At 37.4% G+C, this 27,037-nt stretch overlaps 1 protein-coding gene across 5 annotated transcripts in view; it reads right to left on the bottom strand.

Moving 5' to 3' along the window:
• Nucleotides 1–27,037, bottom strand: part of tbc1d1 (TBC1 (tre-2/USP6, BUB2, cdc16) domain family, member 1) — a 76,049-nt gene that overhangs the window by 24,128 nt on the left and 24,884 nt on the right. For 4 of the 5 annotated variants that reach the window (XM_089132380.1, XM_039691745.2, XM_089132381.1 and 1 more), the window contains 11 exons: nucleotides 23,141–23,437; nucleotides 22,444–22,638; nucleotides 17,315–17,404; nucleotides 17,081–17,185; nucleotides 13,159–13,291; nucleotides 11,991–12,082; nucleotides 11,287–11,397; nucleotides 11,028–11,138; nucleotides 10,758–10,844; nucleotides 8,556–8,836; nucleotides 4,798–4,934 (listed from right to left, as the gene is read on the bottom strand). In XM_089132380.1, coding sequence (XP_088988506.1) covers nucleotides 4,798–4,934; nucleotides 8,556–8,836; nucleotides 10,758–10,844; nucleotides 11,028–11,138; nucleotides 11,287–11,397; nucleotides 11,991–12,082; nucleotides 13,159–13,291; nucleotides 17,081–17,185; nucleotides 17,315–17,404; nucleotides 22,444–22,638; nucleotides 23,141–23,437 — 1,639 coding nt within the window. Of the gene's footprint in view, nucleotides 1–4,797; nucleotides 4,935–5,160; nucleotides 5,281–6,554; nucleotides 6,654–8,555; nucleotides 8,837–10,757; nucleotides 10,845–11,027; nucleotides 11,139–11,286; nucleotides 11,398–11,990; nucleotides 12,083–13,158; nucleotides 13,292–17,080; nucleotides 17,186–17,314; nucleotides 17,405–22,443; nucleotides 22,639–23,140; nucleotides 23,438–27,037 lie in introns of all 5 variants that reach the window. The other variant, XM_039691728.2, reaches the window with a different exon arrangement.

Here is a 27,037-nt window from a genome sequence, read left to right as displayed (position 1 = left end):
TTAATTACATTGCCCCTGGATACGCTTACTGGCTGCTTAATTCATCCTTCATTTATTTTTATCACAGGAGGTTGCTTTATGGCCTGTTTGGGGGAAATAGTTCAGCTCTCCTAGTCCTAATTCATGTGAGCGTCCCCCTGTGCTGCTGCTGTCCCCTGACTCTCTCCTAAATTCATGGTGTTCATGAATGGTCAGGAGACTCATTGATTGCCAACTTACTGTACGTATTTATTCATAAAGATTTCTGAGCATTTTAATTGTCTAATTCCATCTATTGTCTTATTCAGTAGAGGTTGGTATGGTTTGTTTGGGGGGAATAGTTATGCTCTCTCAATACAATTTCCTAATCATTTATTGTCAGAATTGAAGTGCCTCCATGCACACACAATCACATTTGGTCCTGGTCAGTCAATGTCTCTACATTGCATAATTCATAGCTTTTAGCAGAAGGGCCATAAAACTTGTGTCAAAACAGCAATTTCTTATGTGAGGAATCATACGCACACACATCTGACCCAGTTCCAGTGGGGTGGAGTAGCACATGTGTTTGAATGTATGTGTGGCGATTTCTACAGCGGACACTGACGCACTCGGACATTTGGGCGCCGGTCACTCCCTCTCTGCAAACACACACGCGTGCACACACGCACACTGGCCACACCCTCTGCAAATAAGTGGTGTTTCTGCCCAGACCAACGCCTTGCGAGTGTGCAAACACACATGTAAGTGGGTCAATAAGGCCGGTGCTTTCCTGCAGATGTCTGTCAATATGACCTCCTGCAAAACACCACACCCAACTCACACACACGCATATATTACCTCATTAACACGAACATTACTATTTCAGCACAGACGCACACTTGTCAAGACACACCCAAATACACAAGAGAAACACACATACAACAACAGCCCTCTTGGCACACATTTTAAGGAAGTGTACTCATATTACTGCAACTTCCATCAACACATACTTTTCTGTAAATAACAGTATTTAAAATCCATCCAGTTCCCCAGAATCAGATACTGAAAACCTTTTTATTGAGCACACAAACACAGTCAACATAACTATGGATTATGTCAATGTACACCCGATGTAGACGTGTAACCCCAGATTGGGAACCACTGCCATTTTGGGCCCAGCAAACCGGGACCACAACAATGAATCCATTGTTCCAAATTTGAATATGCAGGAGTGCAAATGAGATTTGGTGAAGGGGAAGGACATTGTTGGACCTTGTCAGCATCCAAAGCACCCTCACTCACTTTTATTGTATGAAAAAAGCAGCTTGAAGTGTCACGAGGACCTCTTTAAAGTGATAGTTTGTCCAAAAAATGAAAACAATGTCTTTCATTCATACATACAGTACAGGCTTTTCTGGCACATTATTAAGCTCGGTCGAGCTTGTTTACCAATTTGATGTGAGTTGATCAATGCAAATATGTGAATAAAAGCCTAAATCTGTTCATCCTACATTGGTTCAACCAAAACATTGGTGTAGAATTTACTTAAAACAATTTTCCATAACAATTGCTAGCAAATTTCACAAATACTTACAAAGAAATAGTCCTAGCAAACATTACATTGAACTTTACATAACATTTTTAAGTAGAAAGACTGAATAGTATTTTCTTTTTACAACTTCAAATATATTTTACATATCTATCTACAGTATATATCTATCCATCGATTCATCTATCTATCTATCTATCTATCTATCTATCTATCTATCTATCTATCTATCTATCTATCTATCTATCTATCTATCTATCTATCTATCTATCTATCTATCTATCTATCTGTCTGTCTGTCTGTCTGTCTGTCTGTCTCTCAGACCTGAATACCTGAATTAAACTGATCGGTTCATGTGTATTCCTTGTGTTTTAATGTAGAGTGGATATATAAAGTCTACACACTCCTGTTAAAACAGCTGTTTTTATAATGTAAAAAAAAAAATGACAAGATAAATCATATCAGAACTTTTAAACCTTAACAACCATTGCATAACAACCTATGCAATGCCCCTAAATCTAAAAAGTGACAACTTTCAGACATTAAAAAAAAAAAAAAAAAAAAAACGGATTCACAATGTATGATTTTGCCCACGATTTGTCCCTCTAAGAAACATTTTGTGAATCCTAAAAGATTCATCGGATCCTAGGCAAAAATCTAAAGTCTTTGATTGTTAGTTGCGACATGTTCACCAGCCAATTAATGAACATTGAGGTAAATTTTTATCCTGGAAGTGTCAAAAGATTTGACGCACAGGCCCTCAGCGTGGTATCTCCAACAACATTAAATAAAAAACAATAGGAGTGAGAACCCATGATCAAAATTAATGCTAGTCTTCTAGTCATTATTTCTAAACCACATGTAAATTCAGCTCACTAAACTGAACGGGTCACGGATTGAAAAGCCTTCTTGCGTATTTAACGGCCTTGGAGTTAAACGGTGCTTACGGCGGGGATCATTTTCGTACAGTCTGACAAGCAACAGTAATAAAGGACTATTATAAATCGAACAGTGTGTACCCAAGCTTCAATGCTCACACTCTTTTATAAATAATTATGTCTGAGTTACGATTCAGAATGAATAAATCATCAACCTCATGTGAAATAGTACACACCAGCCTTTATCTAAAGTGACACCCATTAACTTCAAATAAATCTCAGCCGTTCTTGTAAGATTTTTCTGACATGTTCTTGGTTGCATGATACAACAAGTCCCATGGGCGATAAAGAGCTTATAAAGCATATCATTGTTAAATGGCTACAAGAAATAATTTCCAAGGCTTTAGATTGTATGGCACAACAGTGACATTATGAAAAATAGGGCATCCAGTGTGCCTTTTCTGACTAAAAAACTAAACAAAACATCCAAGCGTGGCTAAACTTTGCAAAAACACATTCCAGTCTCCCCAAACCATATAGAAAAATGTGTTATGGTCTGATGAGACCAAGATTGAACTTTTTGGATAAACTTTTTTTAAAGGTATGTTTGCAGTCAAAACACAGCTCTATGGTGAAGCATAGTAGCCGCCTCATTTTTTTTTTTTTTTTTTGGCTGCTCTTCTTCAGCTGGAAATGAGGATTTAGTGAAAGTGAAGTGAAACACTTTCACATCTAAATCAACAAAAGAATGGCTTCGGCAAAGAAAGAATAATGTTTTGGAATGGCCCAGCCAGAACCCAGACCTGAATCCTGTAGAAAATCAGTGGGGGGTCCTGAAACGGGCTGTGTGCACAAGAAATGCTCTCGCAGATTTGGAACTTTTTTTTTTTTTTCAAAGAAGATCAGGAAAATCAAAGGGTGCCTCAATGAAGTAGTAGTTCAGATGTGTGCATCCTTATGCAGTTACTTATTCCAAGTTTTTTTAAATGTGTCACTTTAAAATTGTACTGCATAGATTATCATTTTTACAATAAACATGCAAATGTTCTGATATGATTTATCATATCTGATATTATTTAACTTGTAATAATTCATTTGAGCTCATTGTTTCTGCCTACAATTTATACATGAAGTTATCTAACAGCGTGATTTGTATATGTACATTTCTGAAATGCATTACTTAGTCACAGTAACCTGTGATAATAGATCACAGTAAATTATAATGTAGACACATGCATTTTCTGTAAAGTAGCTTTGAAACAGTATGTTATGTGAAAAGCGCAATACAAATTTGATTAAATTGAATCTTTATTTAACAAAAAACAAACTGTATATTTATATAAAAAAATAAGCAATCAAAAATAGCTTTATTTTTTTCTGAAGATGAACAAAACGAGTAAATGTTGACAGAATTTTTATATTTGGATAAGCTATTTCTTTAAGGGCGTTTTCACACCTATAGATTGTTTTTGGGTTTTTTCCCCGAAACAGAGACTTAATTTGTTACGTTTCGCTTTCACAAGGCAACCTTTCAAAACATACCAAACTGTGCAACATGCAAGTACAACTGCCCTCTTATTGGTCAGAGTTTCCTTTGCGTCATCCCTCAAGATGTTTGACAAGTTTGCTCTTATGGTGGCTTCTTTGTAACTGTTGAGACACACGCAATCACTATACAAATGTAGCCATCATTCCTGCTGTTAAATTATATACTACATTTGTATTAGAACTACAGCAAATTCAAACGCGCTCTCTCTTGATCTCCCAGCCATTTGGTCGGACTGATTTTACACCTCAAGCGAACCGTCCCAGTGTTTATTTGCAATCTGGGGCCGAGACCACCTCATTCAGACCACCTCATGTTTTGTTGCAGATCTGAGCATGATTGCCTTGTTCACATGTCTAAACGAACCGAGCCAAGGGAGAAAAAAAGATGTTCAGCAACAGTGTTAGTAATTAAAGATCGTTTCTCTCATTCACACTCACACATACCTGAGGGGTGTTTTGACATCCATATCAACATTTACTGTCAAGTACTGCCAAGTGTAACGAGCTACCAAAATAGCAGACCTGATGTGCTGTTTTGGCAGTTCAAGAAAGACAAAACAGGTCAAGAAAAGAAGAAGAGAAAGACACTGACACAGTCATGACTGAGTGTGGGGGGGATGAAGAGAGTCAAAAATCAATGTAATTCTGTTTCTCTGCCAAAAGAAACATCAAGTCCAAATAGGCTGTCAACTGTCAAACTCACCCAGTGAGTTCTTTTTAGAGTCATTAAGAGCAAGAGCGCCACCCGGAGGACACCAACAGTAACCGCAGCATGTAGAGGCACTTAATGCACTGATTGACATAGGTGATGTTTAATATTGATGTAACCTACATGGTGTCCATAAGAAGGGCAAATATTACCTTTGGTGTCTGAGCCCTTCTGTGGTGTGGCGACTCTTAAGAAAATCTGTTGTCTCCAGGAGTGTCTTCGGCTACGTAATGGACTGTCATCCCCAACGACGCATACCGCCCCAGGACTGGACAGGGCTGCCACGTCACTACACACACACAGAAATACATTAGCATAGGCATCTATTCACAAATAAACACAAACACTGACAGACAGCAGTAAAAGGGAGTCACAGACTTCTGTCAGAGTAGACGACATATTTAATTTGATACGAAGGCCCAATTCACAAGACCAAACTTAATTTCAAATCTGTTTAAAAGCAATCCTAGACCAAAGATGGATGGATTGGTAGAATGTGAAAATGAACAGAATACCTCTTCCTCTGAGAGTCACAGGTATCATCACTCTCCACTACAGGGGCCAGAAATTTGAGGAAATTTGGAACAGAGGAGGAGGAGTGTAATCTCGCTCTAAAGCCACTCAGCCCTGATGGACTGAGAGATAGAGCGTGAGAAAGAGAAAGACAGAGGCCACAGAGTAAAGGAATGAGACACAGAGAGTCACTGAAACCAGAACAAAAGCAAACTCTAGCTTGCACTTGTTGGAGCAGAATTGAAAACGAACACACTGGGGTGATTTCACATGATTTCACGTGCTTAATGTATAGGTAAAACCTGTTTATTCATATAATAATTATTTCATTATTATAATATAAATTAAATAAATTATTAAAATAATAAATTATATAAGTTATATTATTTTTATAACAATTATTTTAATATAAATTATAATATAAATAAAAAATTAAAGCTAAAAAAATAGTTATAAAAAGGCACATTAAATTACTAAAAGATAAAGTGAAATATATATATATATATATATATATATAAGCAAAATACAAAATAGCAATAAATACTATAAAAGTATACATATATATAAATAATACTAAGATGAGACTGTAATAATGATAATTATTTAAGTATATAAATAATTTAATCAAAAATGATATTACCAGTACAAAGATTTGTTTTATTCACGAGGAATTGACTGGATTGTGGAAAGTGGATGTTAAACACCATAATAATAAAAAAAATATATAGGTAAAATTAGTTTTATTTTTTTGTTTAGACTAAATAGAATCAAATTTGGGCATTTATTGGTTATTGGCCATAACATGAAAGTAATGACTGAATAATCGCTATCAGTAAGAATATTTATATCTATGCAAGCCTAATCTTTTGGAGAAAGTTTATAACATGTATTATAAAAATTGAATAAGTTTCTAAAAGTTTAAGTTTGAGACAAACATAGACTGATCAAATATTGAAAGTGCACTAAAATAAATAAGGTCATTCTTTTTTCATTATGTTGACTTTGAGCCATTTAAATTGATGTTATTTTTTTGGGCAAACATTTTTTTTTTGCCTGACCCAATTAATGCCCACAGAACACTGACGGTATTTTATTTGTTTTATTTATTTATATTGATCGAGGCTGCAGTATTGATGTAAAAGAGAGGACAAACAGGCCACATTGTGCTAGTCTCCTGCGTCCTCAACAACCCAGCACTCAATGTCAGCCTGTTAATGCGTTTCATTTTAAGTGAAATTCCCCATTGTGCTTTCACAAACTTTTACAAAGAAAGCACAGAAAAATCAGAGAAAGACAGACAATAAAACAATTTTATGGGGAAAAAAAGTACCCTGACCTGTTTGTGAAAAAACAGTAGAACAAAGAGATGGCACAGACACACACACACACACCTCACCTCCGCTTGAGGGGCCGGGTGGAAAGATCATGAGCAAAAGTATGAGGCCTCAACGGCCGTTGACACACGGGAGAGGAAGAAGCCGGAGGGGAGGAAAGACTGATGAAAATACAGAAAGGATGGAAAAGTTCAAAGGAGTACAAAAGCAGAGAAGCACAGAATGAAAAAAGTGGAGCACAGTGAACTGAATTCACATTACAGACTAAGAAATGTGATGATGTAGAAATAGGAAACTTCCACACACACACTCCTCCAAAAATACCATCCACAGTAATTGATTGACAAAAGTCTGCCACTGTGATTAACAAACAAACAGACTTTGAATTTAACAAATGTAGAACATACCTGTACATCTACAAAATTCAAAAAGTCAACTTTTAATTCGGTTTGAATTATGTCACAGATTGGATATACAACTAGAAAACACATTTTAAATAAAGTTGGCTGGTTTATAAAGTTGGCTTTTTTATTTATTGGGCCTGTTTACACTCAGTCACCATGCATTTTTACTGATCGAATAGCCAACTGTTTCGTTAAATTGCTTACATTTACCCTTGACCACATAAATGTGTCTCCGCACAACAAACATAAATCGATCTTCAATTCCCGCAGTATATGCGAATTTCGACGACGTAAGTTTTGTCAACGATTTGGCTGTAATTTATTTATTTATCATCAGCTAATTCAGATCAAAACCCGCAATACGAGAAAAAGCTACATCAGCACTGTTATTATCATTTAGTCTCACTACTTTTAATGAAGACGATTGTTTGTTGAGCTCCAGGACAACGCTGAAACTTTCATTTTCATTTGCGGCAGTTTGTGTGTCGGCTTGCTGAAGAGATAGGATAACACTTTAGTTTAGGATCCAATTCTCACTATTAACTACTTAACCTATTACTAGGATATTGGCTTTTTATTAGTACTTATAAAGCACATATTAATGCCTTATTCTGAATGACCATATTCTACACTAATCCTAGCCAATTCAACAACTACATTACTAACTATTTGAAAAGAAATAATTAGGATTTTATTTAGTTAATAGTTGAGTTAAATGTGACCGAGATAGGCTACTCATATTTCTGTATCGCTGTCATATGTGACTACTAAGAGGCGGTAGCCTATAACACATTCTCACACGTTTATTTTTTTATAAAGATGTAGACTTTGGGAGGATTCAAATTTACATGTGGCTTCAATAACCAGATGCATTTAAACTTGTCCAGTTTTGTCTGGAATGGGTATCAAACCACCTCCTAAAAGGTTTGAGTGATCAGATTTAAATCAGTCTTGAATGCATTTTGGGGGGCATTTACAAACTTGTCTTTTTACGATCTGATAGCTATGCGATGCATGAAGAGACCAGGTGTTAACAGGCCTATTGATGCCACTTCATTCATTCTGAAGGGAACTTTTGTCTGTATGGTGATTAGATTTACTGTTTGTGCTGCTGCCTTGACCAAAAGAGTACAGAATGACACATCAAGTGTGTGGCAGAGCTGATTTGTCCTGGCGCTCGCAAGAAAGTAAAATAATAGCAAATTAAAAAGCATGGTATAATACAAACCTTTTTATGAAAAAAATTCAGCTCTACATTAACACTAGCAGCTGTTCTTCCACATAAATCACTGCCTATTCCCCTCATTAATGTTCAATGGGCAACATTGTCAGATATCACCAAAATAAAATAAGCAACCCCCCCCCCCAACCGACATGGTACTAAATTAAAAGATTGAAAATGTATGTTTACAATAAATAATTCAAGTTTTAAAAGCTAAAGCTTCGGCTGATCAAGACTACATTAAAGTTTTGGAAGTAAAAAACCTGTTTGGAAAACTGTACTACGTTGGTTATATAATTATCAGTTTTTTAATATTAATTTATTTTATTCATGATTATTGTATTTCACATCATATATTGCATTATTTAAGTTATTTCATATCGGATTTTTCTTAAAACAATAACCTAGCTCACACACACATACACACACTGTCTCACTTGCTCTGATGTGGGGAGTCTGTGCTGACAGAGTAGTGTCGGACCAGTTTGGGCTTGGTGGCGGCAGTTGGTTGTAGAGGGGGGAGACTTGGCTCGGAGGACGACAGCATGGGAGAGTGACTAATCGTGCTTGCGCGTCTCCTGAAACCCTGAGGCGGGCTCTCAGGATCCTCCTGACCTCTCGCTGAGCCTTCAAGATGCTTCAGATCCCCTGTGGAATTGTGAAAGCGGAGTGGGCTGGAGGTTAGGGGAGAGCAGAGGGGCTCCTCCAGTGATGTTTCCTTGAAAGACAAAAAAGTAAATGTCAACAACTCTGATGGAATAAATCATTCATGAAACAAAAAAGCTTGTAAAGACGATAAAGGCAGTAAGTTAATGTAAGTGATTATAACTGTTAGAGGAAAATACATCATATATGACAGATAGTTCTAGCTCTAAAATCACTGAAATACAAAGTTGTAAAACAGTAAATAGCTAATAGTTACGCTAATAATAAACCATGCTTATTGTGATTATTAGCACTTGATACCATTATATCATAGAGATTCATAACAGAATGATTTTTTTGTTGTTCTGCTGGACACAAAAGAGGATATTTTTGTCTATGCAATGGAGGTCAATGGGAAACAAAACTGTTAAGTTATCAACATACTTCAAATTATCTTCAAATTATTATCTTCAAATTATCTTCTCTTCTCTTTCGTATTCCATGAAATGACACGAGGGTGAGTAAATTATGTTTATGAGTAAATTTTTATGTTTTTGGGTTAACTATCCCTTTAAGTTAAAGTATGACTAAGGTGCTGACCATAAAATAATTTGAATAATAGACTAAAAGGTCATTTGATCCTACACATTTTGCACTGACATTCACAAGTTTGGGGTCAGTAAGGTTTTTCTTTTGATTATTAAGAAATTATTTTATTCATAAAAGATTCATTAAATTGATCACAAATTAAAGTAAAGCCATTTATTATGTTACAAAGTTTTTCTACTTCAAATAATGCTGTTCTTTTTTTTTTTTTGTATTCAGCAAAGAATCCTGATTTTTTCTTTGAAGTTACCACAAAAAATATTAAGCAGCACAACAATGACTATAAGAAAGGTTTCTTGAGCACCAAATCAGCATATTAGAATGATTTCTGAAGGATAATGTGACACTGAGCACACCAGTAAACTAATAACTCACATAAATCTGCTTATTTAAATCCTTATTTAAAACCTGTAGTCTGGGTTTACTGTAAATGCAAACCAATAAGCCGATAATGCAAGTAAACCACTTTTACATGACTTTATAAATAAATCAGGAAATTTCCCGACAGTGATGTCAAACCGTCATAATATTCATACTGTATCTGACCCTGAGTATTTCATTTGTTATGTTGGTTTTGATGTTAAATAAAGCATTAAAAACCAAAAAAGAGTATCACAACATATCAGCGGCTCATATATTATCCTCTCATGCTGTTACAGATGCAGCATTTTGACTGAACCACTTCTGCTGCTGTTGCATGAGATGAGAGCACTTTTATAATTTTTGGGGTCAAGATAGAATCTGAGTTTGAAATATATTTTTTTTCTCCCTCACTGTAAAACGGTTGTTCTGTCTGGATGTGCTTAAATCCACAGTAAGAACACGCTCATGTCCTGCCACATATCACACACGTGCACTTCAATAAGAAGACAGGAAGCAGGTTAAAGTGTTTACATGCTGGGCGAAATCGGCGTAAGGGGCAAAAATCTATCAGTTTATAAATGAAAAGCAGGTTAACATGTTCACATGATCACGTGCATTGTTGCCTTTTTAAGCATACTGTGTTTAGAACGTGTATGTAAACGCACTCACTAAAGACTGGAGTTATGATGCAAAAAATTCAGCTTTTTCATCACATTAATAAATAACATTTTAAAATATATAAAAAATAGGAAAATTATTTTCTATTTACAAATTGTAATAATATTTCACAATGTTAATGTTTTACTGTAGTTTTTTTTTTTCATAGATGCAAGTCATGAAACAAGGATTGCAAATTTGATCTATTTCTGCTCTTTTGCAAAGTAAATAAGCAAACATTAGTATATTTTGCTTATTTACATCCTCAACAAAATCATCCCAAATTGATAGTGAATTTTCAAAATATTGTCCAGTCCTAAATGACAATGTGAGAGAAAGTATATTGATGTTGCGAGTGTTGTGCAGACCTGATATGTGCCGTTCAGTGTGATGGAGCTGGAGGAGTTGCTCTCTCCTTCACTGTTCTCCCTCTGGGATTTGGACTTACTGCTGCCCTATTACATGGAGACATAAAATCTTCCATAAATGATATGTATATAGATAAACCGTATCATATCATAGTTAAGTCCTGCAGAACATATTGTGATACACACACAAGGACTGTTTCTTTGAATGGTAGATGCACAAAAAATGTAGTGAGGGCAAAAATGTTCAAAATGCAGAAAATGTTTGCATACCTTCCAGATCCCCTCCAGTGATTCAGTGAGGGACCTTTTTGCTCTAGTCTTGAACTCCTCCAGACGCACACGACTGGAACTCGTGCTGCTTTCAGCATTCACAGCAACCTCCTGAGAAGTCAAACACATTCATGTTTACAATACTCCCAATCCCCAATACTCCAAGATCCCAGCTGTAATATTCAAGTTTGTAACAGACTAACAAAATGGAAACATTCATATGTCCATAAGGATTTTAATGAATTAAATGGTGGTGTACCTTTTTTGTTTGTCCATTGTGCGTGTGTGTCTTTTGTCTGTCCTCATACAGTCGTCTAAGACATGACACAACCAACTCATTCTCTTCCTGATCTGACTTAGGCCTGGCTTTCTGTTCAAACACACAAACAAATGTTTTATTTCTCCAAACTTCCACAAGGTGGCATTAGCAATTTACGGTTAACACTCACGGTTGGTGTGACCAACAGAGCAGAAGGAATTTACTCATCACACTATTTACACAAAAGCACACATTTCAACTAGCCTGATCATTTTAAGGTGATCAAACATTTAAAGATATATAAAAGTTATGTGTAAACACTAAACAGGGCCATATTTAAATCAATTATATTATAATCAATATTGTAAAGTCAACTTTCTGTTTGTTGCACCCCTAAAGCTGATATTAAATTTTAAAAAATTACCAAGTAAAAAAGAAAACCCGTTGACGCTCTGACTCTGAGGATATCGGTCCATTCATGAGGATGATAAATGTTTAGTCGTTCAGGTTGACTGGTTTCAGGATGCTAGACTACTGGAAAAACTGGTTTAATTTATACCAGTCACACCCTCTGAACAGAAACGCACACATTCCTTGAATGCCACACTTAAAGGATTTGGCACACACTGGTAATCCAGGGAACTGGGGAGCTAAAGCGTATTTGTGTAATGTGTTATAGCGGTTTTAAAATTGAAATAACTCACCATGGTGTTCTCAAACACAGCTGCCTGCTCCTGATTATCCAGACCTGCCAAATGCTTCTGCAGTTCCAGCTTAGCTTTGGATGGATGTAGACCTGCACATAAATACAGTGTCATGCCAAGCACAAAGTATGCACTGTTGCAGCCCGCAGAACTCTGAAATGAAATCTGGGAACTAAAAATCTGTTGTAACCTCCTAATTCATGTTCTGAATAAACAATTTATCAATTCTGCCATCATTGTGGTTAAGTTGTGGTGTTTATAACGAATAATTCACATAAACGTAAAAATTCTGTGATAATTAAACCAAATTTAATTCCAAACCGGTGTGATTTTCTTTTTTCAATGGAGCACAAAAGGGAATATTGTATTTTAAAAAAATATCCGACTACTTTTCCATATAGTAGTGGCCAAGTGTAAAATAAATTCATTAGTAGTACTATAAAGATACTATACAGATATTTATGATTTTTTTAATTGAAAGAAATTTAGAAACGACACAATCAATATCAAAAGTGACACTAAAGACCTACACATTGTTGTAAACATGTATCTATTACAAATAAAGGCTATTCTTCTGAAATTCCTTCTATTCATTAAAGAAATCACCATTTCCACAAAATATTAAGCAACACAACTGTAATGAACACTGATAATATGATAATTGAGCAGCAATTATCAAATCAAAAGCAAGCAGCAATTAGAAATCAAAAGCAAGCATAATGATTTCTTCAGGATCATGTGACATAATAATGCTGAAAATTCAGCTTTTCATCACAGGAATAAATTACATTTAAAAATATATTCAATAGAAACCAGTTAATTGTAAGTCATAATTTAAAATATTACTGTTTTAACTGTATTTTTGATCACATCAAAGAAACCAAAGAACATTTATCGACCCCAAACCTTTGAACAATAGAGCGTTTTCAATATTTGGAAGAAAGAAATGGGGACATTCTTTCAAAATATCGAAAAAAATAAATTTACTGTTCGGATGAACTCTCCCTTTAGGAAACCGATAAATCCACCCCCAAATAAACATATGAGTGTGCACTAGAACCTTTGTTACTCTGGACCTTTGACAGGTGCAAAACATGAAGCGAAATGGGCTGTTATGGAGATAAAACATGATAGACTTGAGTGATATGACAAAAAGTAGACATCTCACCCTCTATTCTGTCACACAGTTTGTGCAGCTGCTGCAGGGGACAGCTGTCACACTGCTGACTCTGGGTCCTACTGTTCTGCTGAAGGGCGGCCACAGAGAACGCCTGCTTCAAAGTTAACATGATCTCATCCACCTGAACATGAAAGGGTGACATTCACACACAGAGCAGCTCTGAGCATCAAACTTGACAGTTTGGAAAAACAGTTTAAAAAACAATATCTGCATCCTGTGGAAATATTCAGACTATTTATAGTAATAAATCTCATGAAGGGATTGAAATTTGCAACATGTCATTTCTGTTTGGCTAGATCACCAGTAATCAATTCATTTTTATTTTTGTACAACTGAAAATTAGCAATGTTTTCATAATAATAGTAATACATTCTATTTGTAAAGCACTTTATATTAAAGCAAAATCCCAAATTGCAACAATTTAAAAACAACCAACCAAAATTAGAAATCCACCAAATTTCATCTAAAAATGTTAGTTTTAAGGCCGCATTTAAAAGCATCCACAGCGGCTGGGCAGAAAGCCTAATCTCACATATATGGGGCTTAGTCCTGGGAGGTTTCAGGAGATATGCTGAAACAGAACAGAGGACACGTGTAGATGTTTGTGGGATGAGGAGTTCCTTGAGGAAAGGGGGGGCCTCACCATAAATGCACTGGTGTGTGAGGAGGGAGACCTTGTACTCAATCCTGAGTGAGACATGAAGCCAGTGAAGTGATTTTAGGATGGGGGTGATATGGTCATATTTGAACACCCTCATATCAGGATCCTAGCAGTGCTGTTCTGAATGTACTGCAGCTTCTTAAGGCTTTTTTCAGGGATCCCGATAAGGAGCGCATTGCAGTAGTCCAGTCTGGAGGAGACAAAGGCATGGACCAGCTTTTCCGCATCTGCAAGAGTAAGTGTCAAGAGTAAGTCTGGTGGAATAAGGAGGTCTTACTCAGATGTCCAATTTAAGTTCAGAATCAGATGAGAATCCATTTTAACACCCATGTTGGTGACTGTTAAAGGTGAGATGTTAAAAGAGGAATATCCTGGCCAGAGAAATGAAAGCTGGTAATGTCAGATGTCCGGACCTGATGCGGGGTACCGACCAGAATAGCATCTGTCTTTGAGCAGGAATTTTTGCTTCATCCATGCCTTTATCATCTCCTGGCAGGTGGTCATAGTGGATGATGGAGCAGAGGGGGTTGGATTTGTCCTGAGATAGAGATGAGTGTCATCAGTTAAATTAAATTCGATGCCGGCTGATGACACTACCAAGGGGGAGCATATAGAGAATGAACAGGATGAGGCCGAACACCGAGCCTTGAGGAACACCACAGGTAACGTTGATTGTTCAAGGATTTAGCCTCTCCCAAGGCAACATGCTCAGCTCTCCCAGTAAGGTAGGATGAAAACCAGACTGATAGTGGAGTGTAGACAATGGAGTAATGTTATGATCCCCAATGTTAAACGCTGCAGCTGCTGTCATCAGAAGGTAATTTCTGACCCTGACCTGAGCTGTTTCCGTGCTGTGGCCAAAGCGGAAACCAGACTGGAATTTCTCAAACAAATTGTTTTGTTTTAAATGGACCTGAGGCTGTGCAGCAACTCATTTTTACAGCACTTTGGAAATGAAAGGTTGGAGATGGGCCGGTAGTTGGCAAAAACATCTAGGTCTAAGGTGGCTTTTTTGAGAAGTGGTCTGATGACAGCAGTTTTCAGTGTAGCTGGAACATGGCCAGTCTGTAGGGAGTGGTTGATGACCTTAGAAATCATGGGATTTATGACACAGAGTTTAGATTTTAACAATGCTGTGAGAAAATGGTCCAGGGCACAGGTGGACTGTTTCATCTTCCTGATGAGGTCCTCAACCTCTCGTTGTGAGATGTCAGAAAAACAACAGAACGGTTGGAAGGTCCCAGGAAGTGGATCAACAGTTGGGATAGGAAAGGCAGAGGAGCTAGAAAGGCGAGAGCAAATGGCGTCTACTTTTTGTCTGAAAAAAGTGATTCAATTATTGCAGCTCTCTTCTGTGGGCTTCTGAATAAAAGGTTTACGGTTTAAGGATGTGATTTATAGTGGAGGAAAGTGGTTTGGAATTTCCAGGGTTATTGTTGATGATATTAGAGAAGAACTGTGATCGTGCATTTCTCAAGGACTTTGCATAGGACACACCCAGCTGTAGCCCATTTTCCGCAGTTCACAGGTATAAGGGACTGAGCGGGTGAGAAGATGACAGTTCTAGTTCTGACAGGGTTGTGGAGGTCTAGAAGACTGCTCAGAGATCAATTGTAGAAGTCAACCGACTCAGTGACTGAGGAGAAATCAGCAGAGGAGAGATGCTGGAGGTCTATGGTCAAGGTTAAAGTTTTTCAGGTCCCTTTAGCAGATTCGACGATTGTTTTTGGTGTGAACAAAACAGGAGTGGCAGCTCCATTTAGATGGCGTTGTGGTAAGACACACCCAGATCATAAACAGGAATGTTGCAAATAGGGGTGGAGTTTGAAATTACCAGGTCAAGAGTATGCCCCCTGGAATGTGTGGGGACATAAACATGTTGTTGGAGACAGTCCAATAGTTGCATAAATTCAGCTGCAAAATGACAAGAGGGGGTGTCTACATGAATATTAAAATCTCAAATTATTATAATGTTGTCAAAATTGGTGCACAGTGTTGTAAGAACATTTCTTTTTAAAGCTACACTGTGTAACTCTTTTAGTTTATTCTTAGCTAAAAACACTGAGTTCTTTCAAAAATATATGTGCTCATTAATGTATATTTACTTCTTTCAAGTAATAAAGTATTCTCGTGAGTGTATAATATGCCATTGAAAATACATACGGGTAAGGGGTTCTAATGTCGGTCGCCATGTTGCCCCTCCATCTTGAATCTACATTAGCCAAAGAGGGACATACCCGTTAATTCAAGCTTCGCCTTTCGCGTTTACGTTTGAGTTAACACTCATGGACGAGGTCGAACTGGAAGCCATGTTAATCTTGGACTACATTGGCCACCGTAGGAGTTAAAACGAAATCGGAATTGAGAGGAACAGAAACTAATATTCACTGTTTTCTGTCCTGCTTGGTGTGCCGGTATCTTGCAATGTTTCCCGTGTTGTCCACCAGAGCGTGCAGAGATCTCACGGTGTTTCCTGTGTTACTAACACTGAAAACTGGGGTTAAGAGAACAGTGTCTCACCGACACTGCTCTAATGACGCGGTAGACATGCAACAATGGTAAAGATGGATGAAATGGCTGAAGCAGAGTGGCCAGGCTGATGGTAAATAAACTTTCCACGGGAACTTCAGTGGATATTTAGCGGTCGGCTCAGAAGTCCATGTTCTTTAATGGCTGCAACGCACGTTGGAATGGTGCAGTTGTTAAGATTCAGCAGCTGCGAGATGGAATACTTGAGCTTCATGCCGGTCACCGAAAGGTTTAGCCTGGAGCTAGCCATTGGCACAGTGAGAAAATGGTCCATAACATAGCAGTGAGGGGCATGAGACATGGGGGTCTAGCTGGAAGCAGCTGTCAGAGGAAGCGGTCCTAGGCTCAAGGCCAAACTGCATCAGGACAGCTGAGTGGCTGCCCAAGGAATATGCCTCGCAGTAACAGCACTGAATGACAGGGAAGTCCAGTTAAAGTCCAACGGAAGATAACAAAACAATCAGCTGATGTTAGAAAAGGAAGCGATAGGTGAGTAGACAGTCCTCAATTCAAAAACAATCCGTGCAAAATAATCTCCAACATACAAATAGTTTCCATCTGAAGTTTCATAGCACTTTGTATTTTCAACCTCACTTGACTGAAAAAGACCATTATCAAATATCCTAATTATTCTGTCCTTTCTAAAGGAACTATTCTGAAAACGTTCATCAGATGGAAACAATGTTTTCATCCCGCCATCTATTCATGCATGGTTCTCACCAGAGCTTCGTTAGCACACTGGAAAACATAACAAACAAACTGGCAGCCTCCACATTCCACCGACTCCCTGCATATGAAGCCAAAGTGGTCCACGTGACGAATACCCTAATGAAAGAAAAAGAAATTCATGAGGGGGAAAAAAGAGCCAAGGATATTTAACTAAAAGTCATTATGTAAGCAAAAGATAATTAACTGGCCACAACAACAGCTTAGCATCAACACGATGAAACAGACCTGAGAACAGAAGGAAATCTCTTTGAAGCTCTTCTCTATGGCCACTTTCTTAGTGTCGGGACTTACAAGAAAGATCTGAGAGCGGCCAATCTGCAACAGACAGACATAAATTAATAAATTACTGTGCATGGGTAGATAAAAATGATTGAGAGTGAAAATCTCCTTTCAAAGAGTAAATATATGCATGTGCGCTCAATAAAGCCATTAATGATAGCTCTTCCAGGGATGCCGACCAAATGATGTCAGAGCTGAGGCTGTTTTACAGTGTAAACATGTTTGAAATTCATATCAGAGTGTGTGCGTTTTGGGTTTCACCAGATGACCATGCACATATTTGCTCTGTGACACAAGACCTCTCTGCAACCACTATATTATTTGACCCCACCTCTGTAGTATAACAGATGAGATCATAACGTCATAGTTTTAGATTCAAGCATTTATTCATCCAGGGTAATCATTGAAAAGCTGGATGATTTAGAACTTTGTGTTGTTGCTTATTTCCTTTGTTCACCCTTTTAAGTTTATTTTGCCATTATGAATGGCTGGCTACACATTGAAATACAATAATACTAATTAAAATACCATTTACTGAATCAAAATACATTGCCACATGAACATCATGTCCACAAGTTTTGTATGTTCATTCAGACGAAACTTTTCATTTAGAACTGAAATCATTTGTTCATAAAACATTTGTCACACTGTACTGTATGTTTGCTTTCTGTGTGCAGCCAGGAAACTTGTGTTGTCTTTGTGACGAGAGAGAGTGGGTCATTTATAATATTACATCCAATTCAGACTCCAAACTCACAACTCGGCTAAAATATACAGTAATTTATTTAGCAGCACAGCCACTGAATAAAGTACAGGAAAACACTGCTTTGATTTATGGGCAAATGTTATCCTGTTACCATAGATAGGATCAGTGATTTCACAACTACTTTAGAGAGCATTAAACACATAAGTGCACACTCTGTGACCATTGCTTCCCCTGTGGATGATAAGTCATAGTTTAAAAAAAAATACATAAATAATAATAATTAGATGCGACTTCCTTATCAAGAAAAGAACAAACAATAAAACTGGAAGAGAATGACCACAATGCAATTTCATAACACCGGGGCTGCTGCTACAGGCAATTCAGGGTTTTTTTGTTGTTGTTTTTTTACGCTTCTCATTGTTGCCATGTAATTTCCTGCTGAGGAGCTGACAGCTTCCTGTCAGTCAGAGAAACAGGAAGTGCTGATCGGATCTTGCAGTGTGCATCTTTTAACAATATATTACTCAGCACAATCCCCATTTTAACTCTGTGTGCCTTTGAAACAATCGACAACAATATAAGTGGGAATCACCATATAAATACAAACCTGTTCATGTGCACTACATCAAACAAATCATGAATTAACTGGTCTAACAGTCACTGCAAAGTGCTCTGGTGAGCTTAAAATTGGTTTTATATTCACAAAAAAAAGTTTCACATTCATAAGTACTTGATAACCTTAGCATTTCTGATAATAAAAATATTGAAAGGGAACCATCTTACAAGTACTAGGGCATTTGGATAGACAATGTAGCGATCTTTAGCTCAAATAAAGGGAATATAATAATATCTGGTCATGAATATGTCCAGTAATCGCATACATAGATTAAAATTACCCGTAAATGGAAGAGAGGGGTGAACTTTGCTCATTATCATTTAAAGAGATGTGCACCGAAACGGGTCGCTGTGAACAGAGCAGTTTTTCAGGAGGTCAAAGGGTGTTGTTTTACATAACCATTGAGGAATATTAACCAAAGTATGTTACAAATTTAACAAGAATCATACCAACTTGTGGAAAATGGGCATGGATGACCCCTTTAAGACAACCCCTGAGTATTTTCTCCTCAAAACTGCAGTGAACCAACGGCGCAATATGAAATCAATGGCGTTTCTTACGTCACACACTACCTAGAACCAATCATGTCAACGTGCAGGCGGGCATTAGCATATCATTAACTATTGATTAGGTCACGAAGCAGGGGAGTCTCAAGAGAAGCCAGCTATCTTTGTATCTTTGCGGGTGCATTATGTATATGATGTATGTTACGATGATGAACTAGGCCTTTCTCCACTGCTGTTCAATGATATAAATGAAGCAAGGGCGTAGAGTTACATTCAAGCTACTTTAAGGCACGATTAAATTAAATAACGTTTAATATATTTAAACCGTTATTTTACTTTGTTTTAATAGTTAACAATATTATTGTTTTTATTTGTCAATAAATAAATGCAGCCTTTGTGGAGCATAAGACTTCTTGCAAAAAACATCACAAAATCGTGTGTGAAATGTTTTTTTTTTTTGTTTAGTTTTGTTTTTTTAAAAGTTATTAAAACATATGCCAATTGGTTTTATATTTTGTGATGTAATGCAATGACAACCATACATTTTTAAGTGTGATTTATGTGTCTAAATACAGGAGTACAGATTTGTGTGAATCGAAGCAGTGGTGATCTTAACAGAAACTTGTTTAATGAGGATCTATATGTGCTTCAGGCTACAACACTGACATACCATTTCACACTCTACTTGGGAGAGAGGAACATGGAATTCAAATTAAAGACTGAGACAGAAAGAGAGGGAAAATGAGAGGGAGAGAGGATATGGCGCTTTTCCACCACACAGTACCAGCTCGGCTCGACTCGCCTTTTTTTGGTTTTCCATAGTGTAAAAGTTGTACCTGTACCTGCTTTTGGGTACTTTTTTTGTATTACCTCCGGCAAGGTTCTGAGGGAGCTGAGGCGATGCTAAAATGTGACATAAAAACAATGCCGACTGCTGATTGGTCAGTGAGAATCGTCATTATTCACTGCGTCATCATTGCATGCGCCAGATGGAGTATCCAGAATAGTTTGGCCAGAGATAGTTACTAAACTTACAACTATTACTATGGCAACACAGAAGAATACACCATGGTCAAATGAGGAGGTGCAGACTTTCTTTTGTTTGGTTGCCGAAGAGGATCCAGAGAGAGCTTGATGGGGCAACGAGGAACGTAAGGCGTCGCTATGACGACCGAGTACTATTTGTGGCAGGACTATCTGCGAAAAGCAAGCCGAGCCGAGCCGAGTCGAGCTGGTACTGGTAATGGAAAAGCGCCAATAGTGTGTCTCAAAAATGACAATAAAAGAGCCATATACACTCATGCATAATTGACCATGCATGCACATACATGCATGCACACAGGCGTAAGGCATGCTAACCTCTCACACACTTACAAGCATCCCAATTACCACAAGCCATGTTTAAAACACCACAGAACACACACTTCAAACTGTTTAGTTGTGTGCCGAGAAATAGTATGACAGAGAGCTTCTTTGAAAGCCTGTAGCAGATGTCCAAACAGGTTGCTGCATGGCTTTAGAGATAATTTTGTGTAATGTTTATGTGTTATGCATGTTCATGTAACATATCAATGAAATATTTGGGAGAATCATCATATAATCATGGATTGCAAATTTCTCATGAACAAAGCCCTCATTTCAACTAAAATCCGTTTTGTGGATTATGTTAGGAAAGCAGATTTTATGTGAAAAGGTCAATGTGAAATGGATCTAGATGTGATTCACATAAGAACAAACAAAAGGGCCTGGGCTAAACAAAGGCATAAGAACTGTTGTTCTTTGTGACCCTGTGAATGCTTAGTAACCTCAGTGAAGGACAGTCTATTAGTGGTCGACAGTAGGGCAGTAATCTCCCAGTCGACTAGTCGATTTATTGGTCAATACGTTCAGGCTCGACCAAAATTCTGATTGGTCAGTTTTTTGCCATGTTAATTTTATCAAGTGGAAAGGCCTAATTGCTAATGGGGGTATCTTCAGAACACCCCCCCCCCCTTGTGTTCACTTTTTTGGATTAGCCCAACCCAATGCCTAAACCTAATGTGCAATTACTTTGTGCCCACTGTTTGTATTTGGTTTAAGCCTATGCTTTATTTTCCAGCTATGCACTTTATTTCGTTTCTGCTATTGTCTTGATCTGGTTTGTTCAATAAATATTTTTTTTTTATTAAAGTAGACATGCCTTTTGTGTTTAAGAGTAAAAGCTTTAAGTTAATAGTCTATTCATGTATAAGCCGCAAGGGTGATCTCCTATGTTCAGCCTTGCTCTCTGCGAGGACATGCACAGAGTGTCTGAAATGATAGTGTCTGTCAGCTATTATAACATATGACAAAAAAAATGGTCTAAATTATGTTGCATATTCCTCAACAGTTCTTGTGCCGATATCCCTAGTTGTACCATTTTCGGAAATCATAGGCTATAACATTGCGTACTTGCACGTGACGCAACGTTGGCAGAGTCGACAGACTCGAGTGTGTCATTTCAGTACAAAATAATTAGGTCAAAAGCGATTTAATATAATGCAAATAGTCTACTAAATTTTATGTTTATTTATAATTCATTTAGGTGGACAAGGCTACCAAATACTGTGCAGCGTTTTTTTTACAAATAGAGAAATTGTTTGGAAAAAAGTGAGAGAGGCGCATGCTTTTTATTTAGATACCTTGCACCTGGATGTCGACCCCTGATCTAAACTAAAGTATCAGTACGAAAAGAATCATTATATTATATGGGTTCAACAGTACACAGTAACTCGGTTTTGCAAGGTTTCTTTTCATCTCTTTTGAGCAGACAGTATTGCAAATTACACTTTGTTCCACCTAACGCCATTTAGTCCCACTTGGAGTAATTGACTAAATTGTTTGCATGTCTTTATTTTTCTTTTTTTATAGCTTCTTATACTTTATAATTATACTTTTATAATGGAAATCCATTTGATTGTAAATGTACAAACAGATAACCAGAGTAGCCAAAGCGAGGTGAGTGACATTATCAAAAAGCTGCTGTTCCATTTGCAGAATCACAGAACTTCCGTACTCCCGTCCTCGTCAGTTTGTACTCCTGAGCTGAACTTGGCAAGTCCGAACTACCAAGGACGCAAGTCCAAACTTTGCGTACTTAGTATTGAGAAACACCCTTGTAATGGGTTGGTGCAGATAGATGGTGGTTAGAAAACATCGACACAGTCCTGCCTCTGCTTCTGGTGTTTATATTTGCATGTGTGAGGAAGTGTGTGTGTGTGGCACTCACTGTGAACAGCATGGTTCTGTTCTCCTGTAGGCTGGTGGGTTGGACCCCGGTGGCTCCATCTCCTGCTCGTCGCTGGAGCTCAGGTGAAAGGCCATTCTCATCCAACCCTTGCAGAAACGGAAAACTCTGATCTCTTTTGAAAAATAGAGGTCGTTTTACACCTCCATCTGCTCCCTCGTTTGTTCCATTGACCATCTGGAAGTGAAACAATTATCAGGTAAGGTTAAAAAATACTTACAAAATATTAAGATGGTCACGAGAATGGTGCTATGAAAATAGATATAATATACATAATAAAGTAGATGGTTTAATATTATATTATAAATATAACATATTATATTTGAATATCGAATATATAATATAATATATAATATAATATAATATAATATAATATAATATAATAATAAAGTAGAAAAGTAAGTCCATAAAGTGTGGGGAGGGATGTTTTATTTAATTATTTTGATTGAGTCTTTTTGCCGAATTATTTTGATTGAAACATTGTAAGATTCTAACATGGAAAACCATAATATTAACAAAGAAGAAAAAAGATTTTTATGAGCTAATGCTAAATCACATTCACATAACAAAAGGATTTTCAACATCAGTAAAAGCCCCTGGTGCAGAAAGTTTAATAGTATTATAACCACAATCTAGTATTGTGTTCAGAATAATAATTAAAAAAAAAATTGAGTGTAACCTGATTGAGCGAGAATGCCCGCCTGATGCCTGCTGCAAGTGAGCCTGTGACGCTGACACGTCCAAACTTCTCAATACACTCATCTATCAGTGCGGGTGGTGCTTTCTTGTGGGCCACCACCACTCTCCCACAGAACAACACCTCAAACTTCTTAGCAAAGGCTGTTGCTGCATCGGCCGACATTGCTGTGGAGCAGGAGGCATCTGGCTGATCATTGCTGGGTAGAGGTGAGGTAGTGTCTTCTTGTCGGGCAGAACTTTTGCCGGCCTGTCTGAGAGTGCTGATGATCTCTGGAACCTGGAGGACAGACGTGAAAGAGAAAAAGAATGAGGTCAAGTAAACAGTGTAAACTAGTCACTCAGACCAATATGCATCACAAACGTTTTCAGTTACCAGTTACCAACTGTATTCTCTAATCTCAGTCAGCCTCAGCCATAGGCCGTGTGTCCACCAAAGCGTTTTTAGCCTGAAAACGCTAGACGCTCTGCTGAAGATGCCGTGCTTTGGGCGCTTGAGAGCGTTTTGGCAGCGCAGCGTTTTTTCCGTTGAGACGCTTTGTTGCTATGATTTATAATGTTGTGACAGTTGGTCGGTGTGGTATTAGTCTAGCCCCTCCTCCACTGTGATTGGACGGCTGGGTAAAAAGTGACAGTGATGAGCGCTGCGTTTTATCCAAAGTTGAACATTTTTCAACTCCCAGCGACCAGTAAAAACGCCGAGCGCTAGGCGCTTCAGTGTGAAAAAAAACGCTCAGCACCTCGGTACGCTCATGGCGTTTAAAAAACGCGGCGCTCCCATTGAAAACAATTGAAAACATACGCCAGGCGCGTGGAAAAACGCTTTGGTGGACACACGGCCATACTCTAAAAAAAGGGTTGGCATTGGCATCAACGATACCATGAATCATCCACTGAATCTTTTCCATTGCACATCATTACAATCATGGAGGGAATTTGATTTCATTTATAATGGCCGATAAATGAATCTTTTTTTTAAATGCGGGGGCGGAGATTCATGTAAGGGTGGCAATGCCAATAAAGCGCATACAATCTGTCACAAAGAACTGACAAAAGTAATGATTGTGAATAAATCAAATATATTTAATTGTTTATTAATAACGATTCTGTTCAGTCAGTGTCGCTGCAAAGTTGACAACGCTGACTCGCGATCTTCAGTGAACACTCCAGAGAGAAATGCACATTTCATACGGATTACAGAAGAGAGCAGTCTGTCTTTCGCTTTGAATTGTTCTGTTTAAAAGTAGACAATTCAATATAGATATACTGTATGTCTCAGGTGTATAACATGCAATGCAAACTAGTTTGGTTACAGCTAAAATGTATCATTCTCATTATATCATTCACCCTGCCCCCATTACATTTCTCACACACTCACATTTGAGTGATCATTGCAAAACATTTATATATATATATATATATATATATATATATATATATATATTCTGTTTGTATACTGTGTATTCCATATACAGTACCCATCAAAAGTTTGTACAAACCAAGAGGAAAGGTGTCCAAACTTTTGTCTGGTACTGTACTATAATACAGATACAAAATAAATTTGTTATATTACAAGAACTAACTAAACAATTAACTACATTATGATGATATGGCTTGGGTCCATGATCCATCAGTTGTTTTCCTGCTTTATCAGATTGAAAATTATAGAATATGATACATCTTCATCACAAAAAGACACAATTTCATGTATCAAGTGTCCATAAGACAAATGGTAGGACAAGTTATTTAAGTATGCATAAAAGTAACAAAGCTACAAATTTAAATTCCTTTGCAGAAAGGCTATTCCACACTAACAAAGCAATACCAATCTATAACTATTTCCTGTAATACTAAAAAAAATGAAACTACTGGAGAATTTACCAATAACCCAGAAAATTCTCCATGGTAGGCATTTTCAAAAAAAGGACAGTAGATTTTCCAAAAACAAAGGGATCTATTCAATTGCAAAGGCTGAGCATTCTGTTATTCTCAGCAAGGTTGAGTTGATGTAAGTCAGGTGTACTTAGTTAATTTGATAACATGTTTACACTGCATTTATCCCATCACGCCCATGTACTTACCTTTATCAAGACAAATCATGGTATTAAAAACATGCTATTTCAGATCTAATTCACTGAATGACCACAGCAAAACTGGTCACCTCTCAGTAAAGTGCAAAAAGAGTGTGTCTGCTGCCTCAGACAGTTGCAGAATTTAGATACAGTTTATTTTTCTGATAATCAAATCTTAATTCACTGGTATGCAGAACTAAGTTAAAGTCTAATGCAGCAACATCCATAGAAAAAAACAAAAAAGTCAAATGGGCTGAGCCAGTAGAAAACAGCGAACATTGGGAAAATACCTCAGGCTAAAGTACAAGCTCAATTTGGAGTTGTTTCATAAGCACTGAATGGGACAGGCATGTGACCAGAAATTCAATGTAGTTCCAACACAATCTAGTGATTCTTGTATTGTCATTCAATAACTACGAAAATATAATATTGCCACCACTTTGGATAGTCTTTCATGGGCAATAAAAATTATTAAAGGGTCAAAACAGTGTAATAGTAGGCTGACTGTATGTGCAGTGGCACTAAAACTTGGACACGTCCCAGATAAAGATGCTGAAACAGATTTTGTTGATTTTTTTCACATGCCCTCTGTAAAGAACAAAAAAAAAAAAAACATTTGGGGAATGGCCCACACTTTTCTTGCAAATCAGAAAACAATCAGGGGTGTGATAGCCATCTATGATCACAAGTTCCATCGTTATCAACATTGTTCAACGAGTCAGTGTTTTTCCAAACCATAGTTTCAACGAATTTTCGCAAAGAGCATTGCGAAGTTGCTGACATTCAGTACAATTTATATCTTTTATTTAGCCTGGCTCAATGTCGATAAGACGTGGTCTGAGAACCACATGTTCATTTTCTCGTATTTGAGGCATGGTTTACGAATGCCCAGAGCCGTTTATTGGGTGCTACGAATGTCTATCAAATGCGCCTGTACGTAGCTCATTACCAATCGTTTTAATTATACCAGATACAATATCTAAGGCTGCATCGAAAGGTAACTTCGTGACTGCTGCCATGTTTGATCTATAGACATAAACAAACTGCTTCGGTGTGTCACATTGTCGTCATCGTCTTGCTGCTCCCTCCCCGTTCTGTGATTGGTCCCCTCTCTGAGGTGAAAATTTGGTCCATAGTATCCAGAACTGCCTAGCAGTGTAAATAAAATCGCATTGCACAAAGGCAGTATGGGGAAACATTTCTTTTATTTTGAATAATATAAAAAATGTATTTACATATTTTAGTTCGTCTTTTTGAAGTCACCGTTTATGAAGTGTGCATGTGCGTGTGTACATGCTCAAGTAGGCCTATGTAAGTAAAAGACTACTGAATCTGGAAATAATAAAGCAAAATTTCGTTAGTCCTCAGATGCCATGTCTGTAATATTAGCAAATAATCTGGCATTTGTTCGGTCTCAAAGTTAAACAACAGATTAATAAAAAATAAGTTATTACTCTTACACCTGTGTGAAATCAACCAACATGGTTGAGTAAATAACAGTGGAACAGTGGTGACTAGCTAGCTGATTTCTTCAACGAAGAATTGTACTATGGTAGTTAAGCAGTGAGTTGTATGTATTGTCATTGTATGGGAAACGTAACCCATACCAGCCATTCTATGCCTGTAAATTATTTTGCATGCTCGGGTTTGCAAGAATCGGGTTGGTGCACATGGCGCTAACAGAGCCTTTAAAAGCACACAAATGACACAGCATTACAAAGATATCAAAGCAAGATGCGATGGGATCAGTAAAATTACATATTTTCAAAAATGACTAATGTATAGTCTGAACAACTAGTCGACTAATA

This window comes from Pimephales promelas, chromosome 6 (assembly GCF_988280905.1).
Source record: "Pimephales promelas chromosome 6, fPimPro1.hap1.1, whole genome shotgun sequence".
NCBI lineage: Eukaryota > Metazoa > Chordata > Actinopteri > Cypriniformes > Leuciscidae > Pimephales > Pimephales promelas.
The sequence above is the reverse complement of the archived record's forward strand: the minus strand, read 5'-3'. Positions and strand labels throughout refer to the sequence as shown.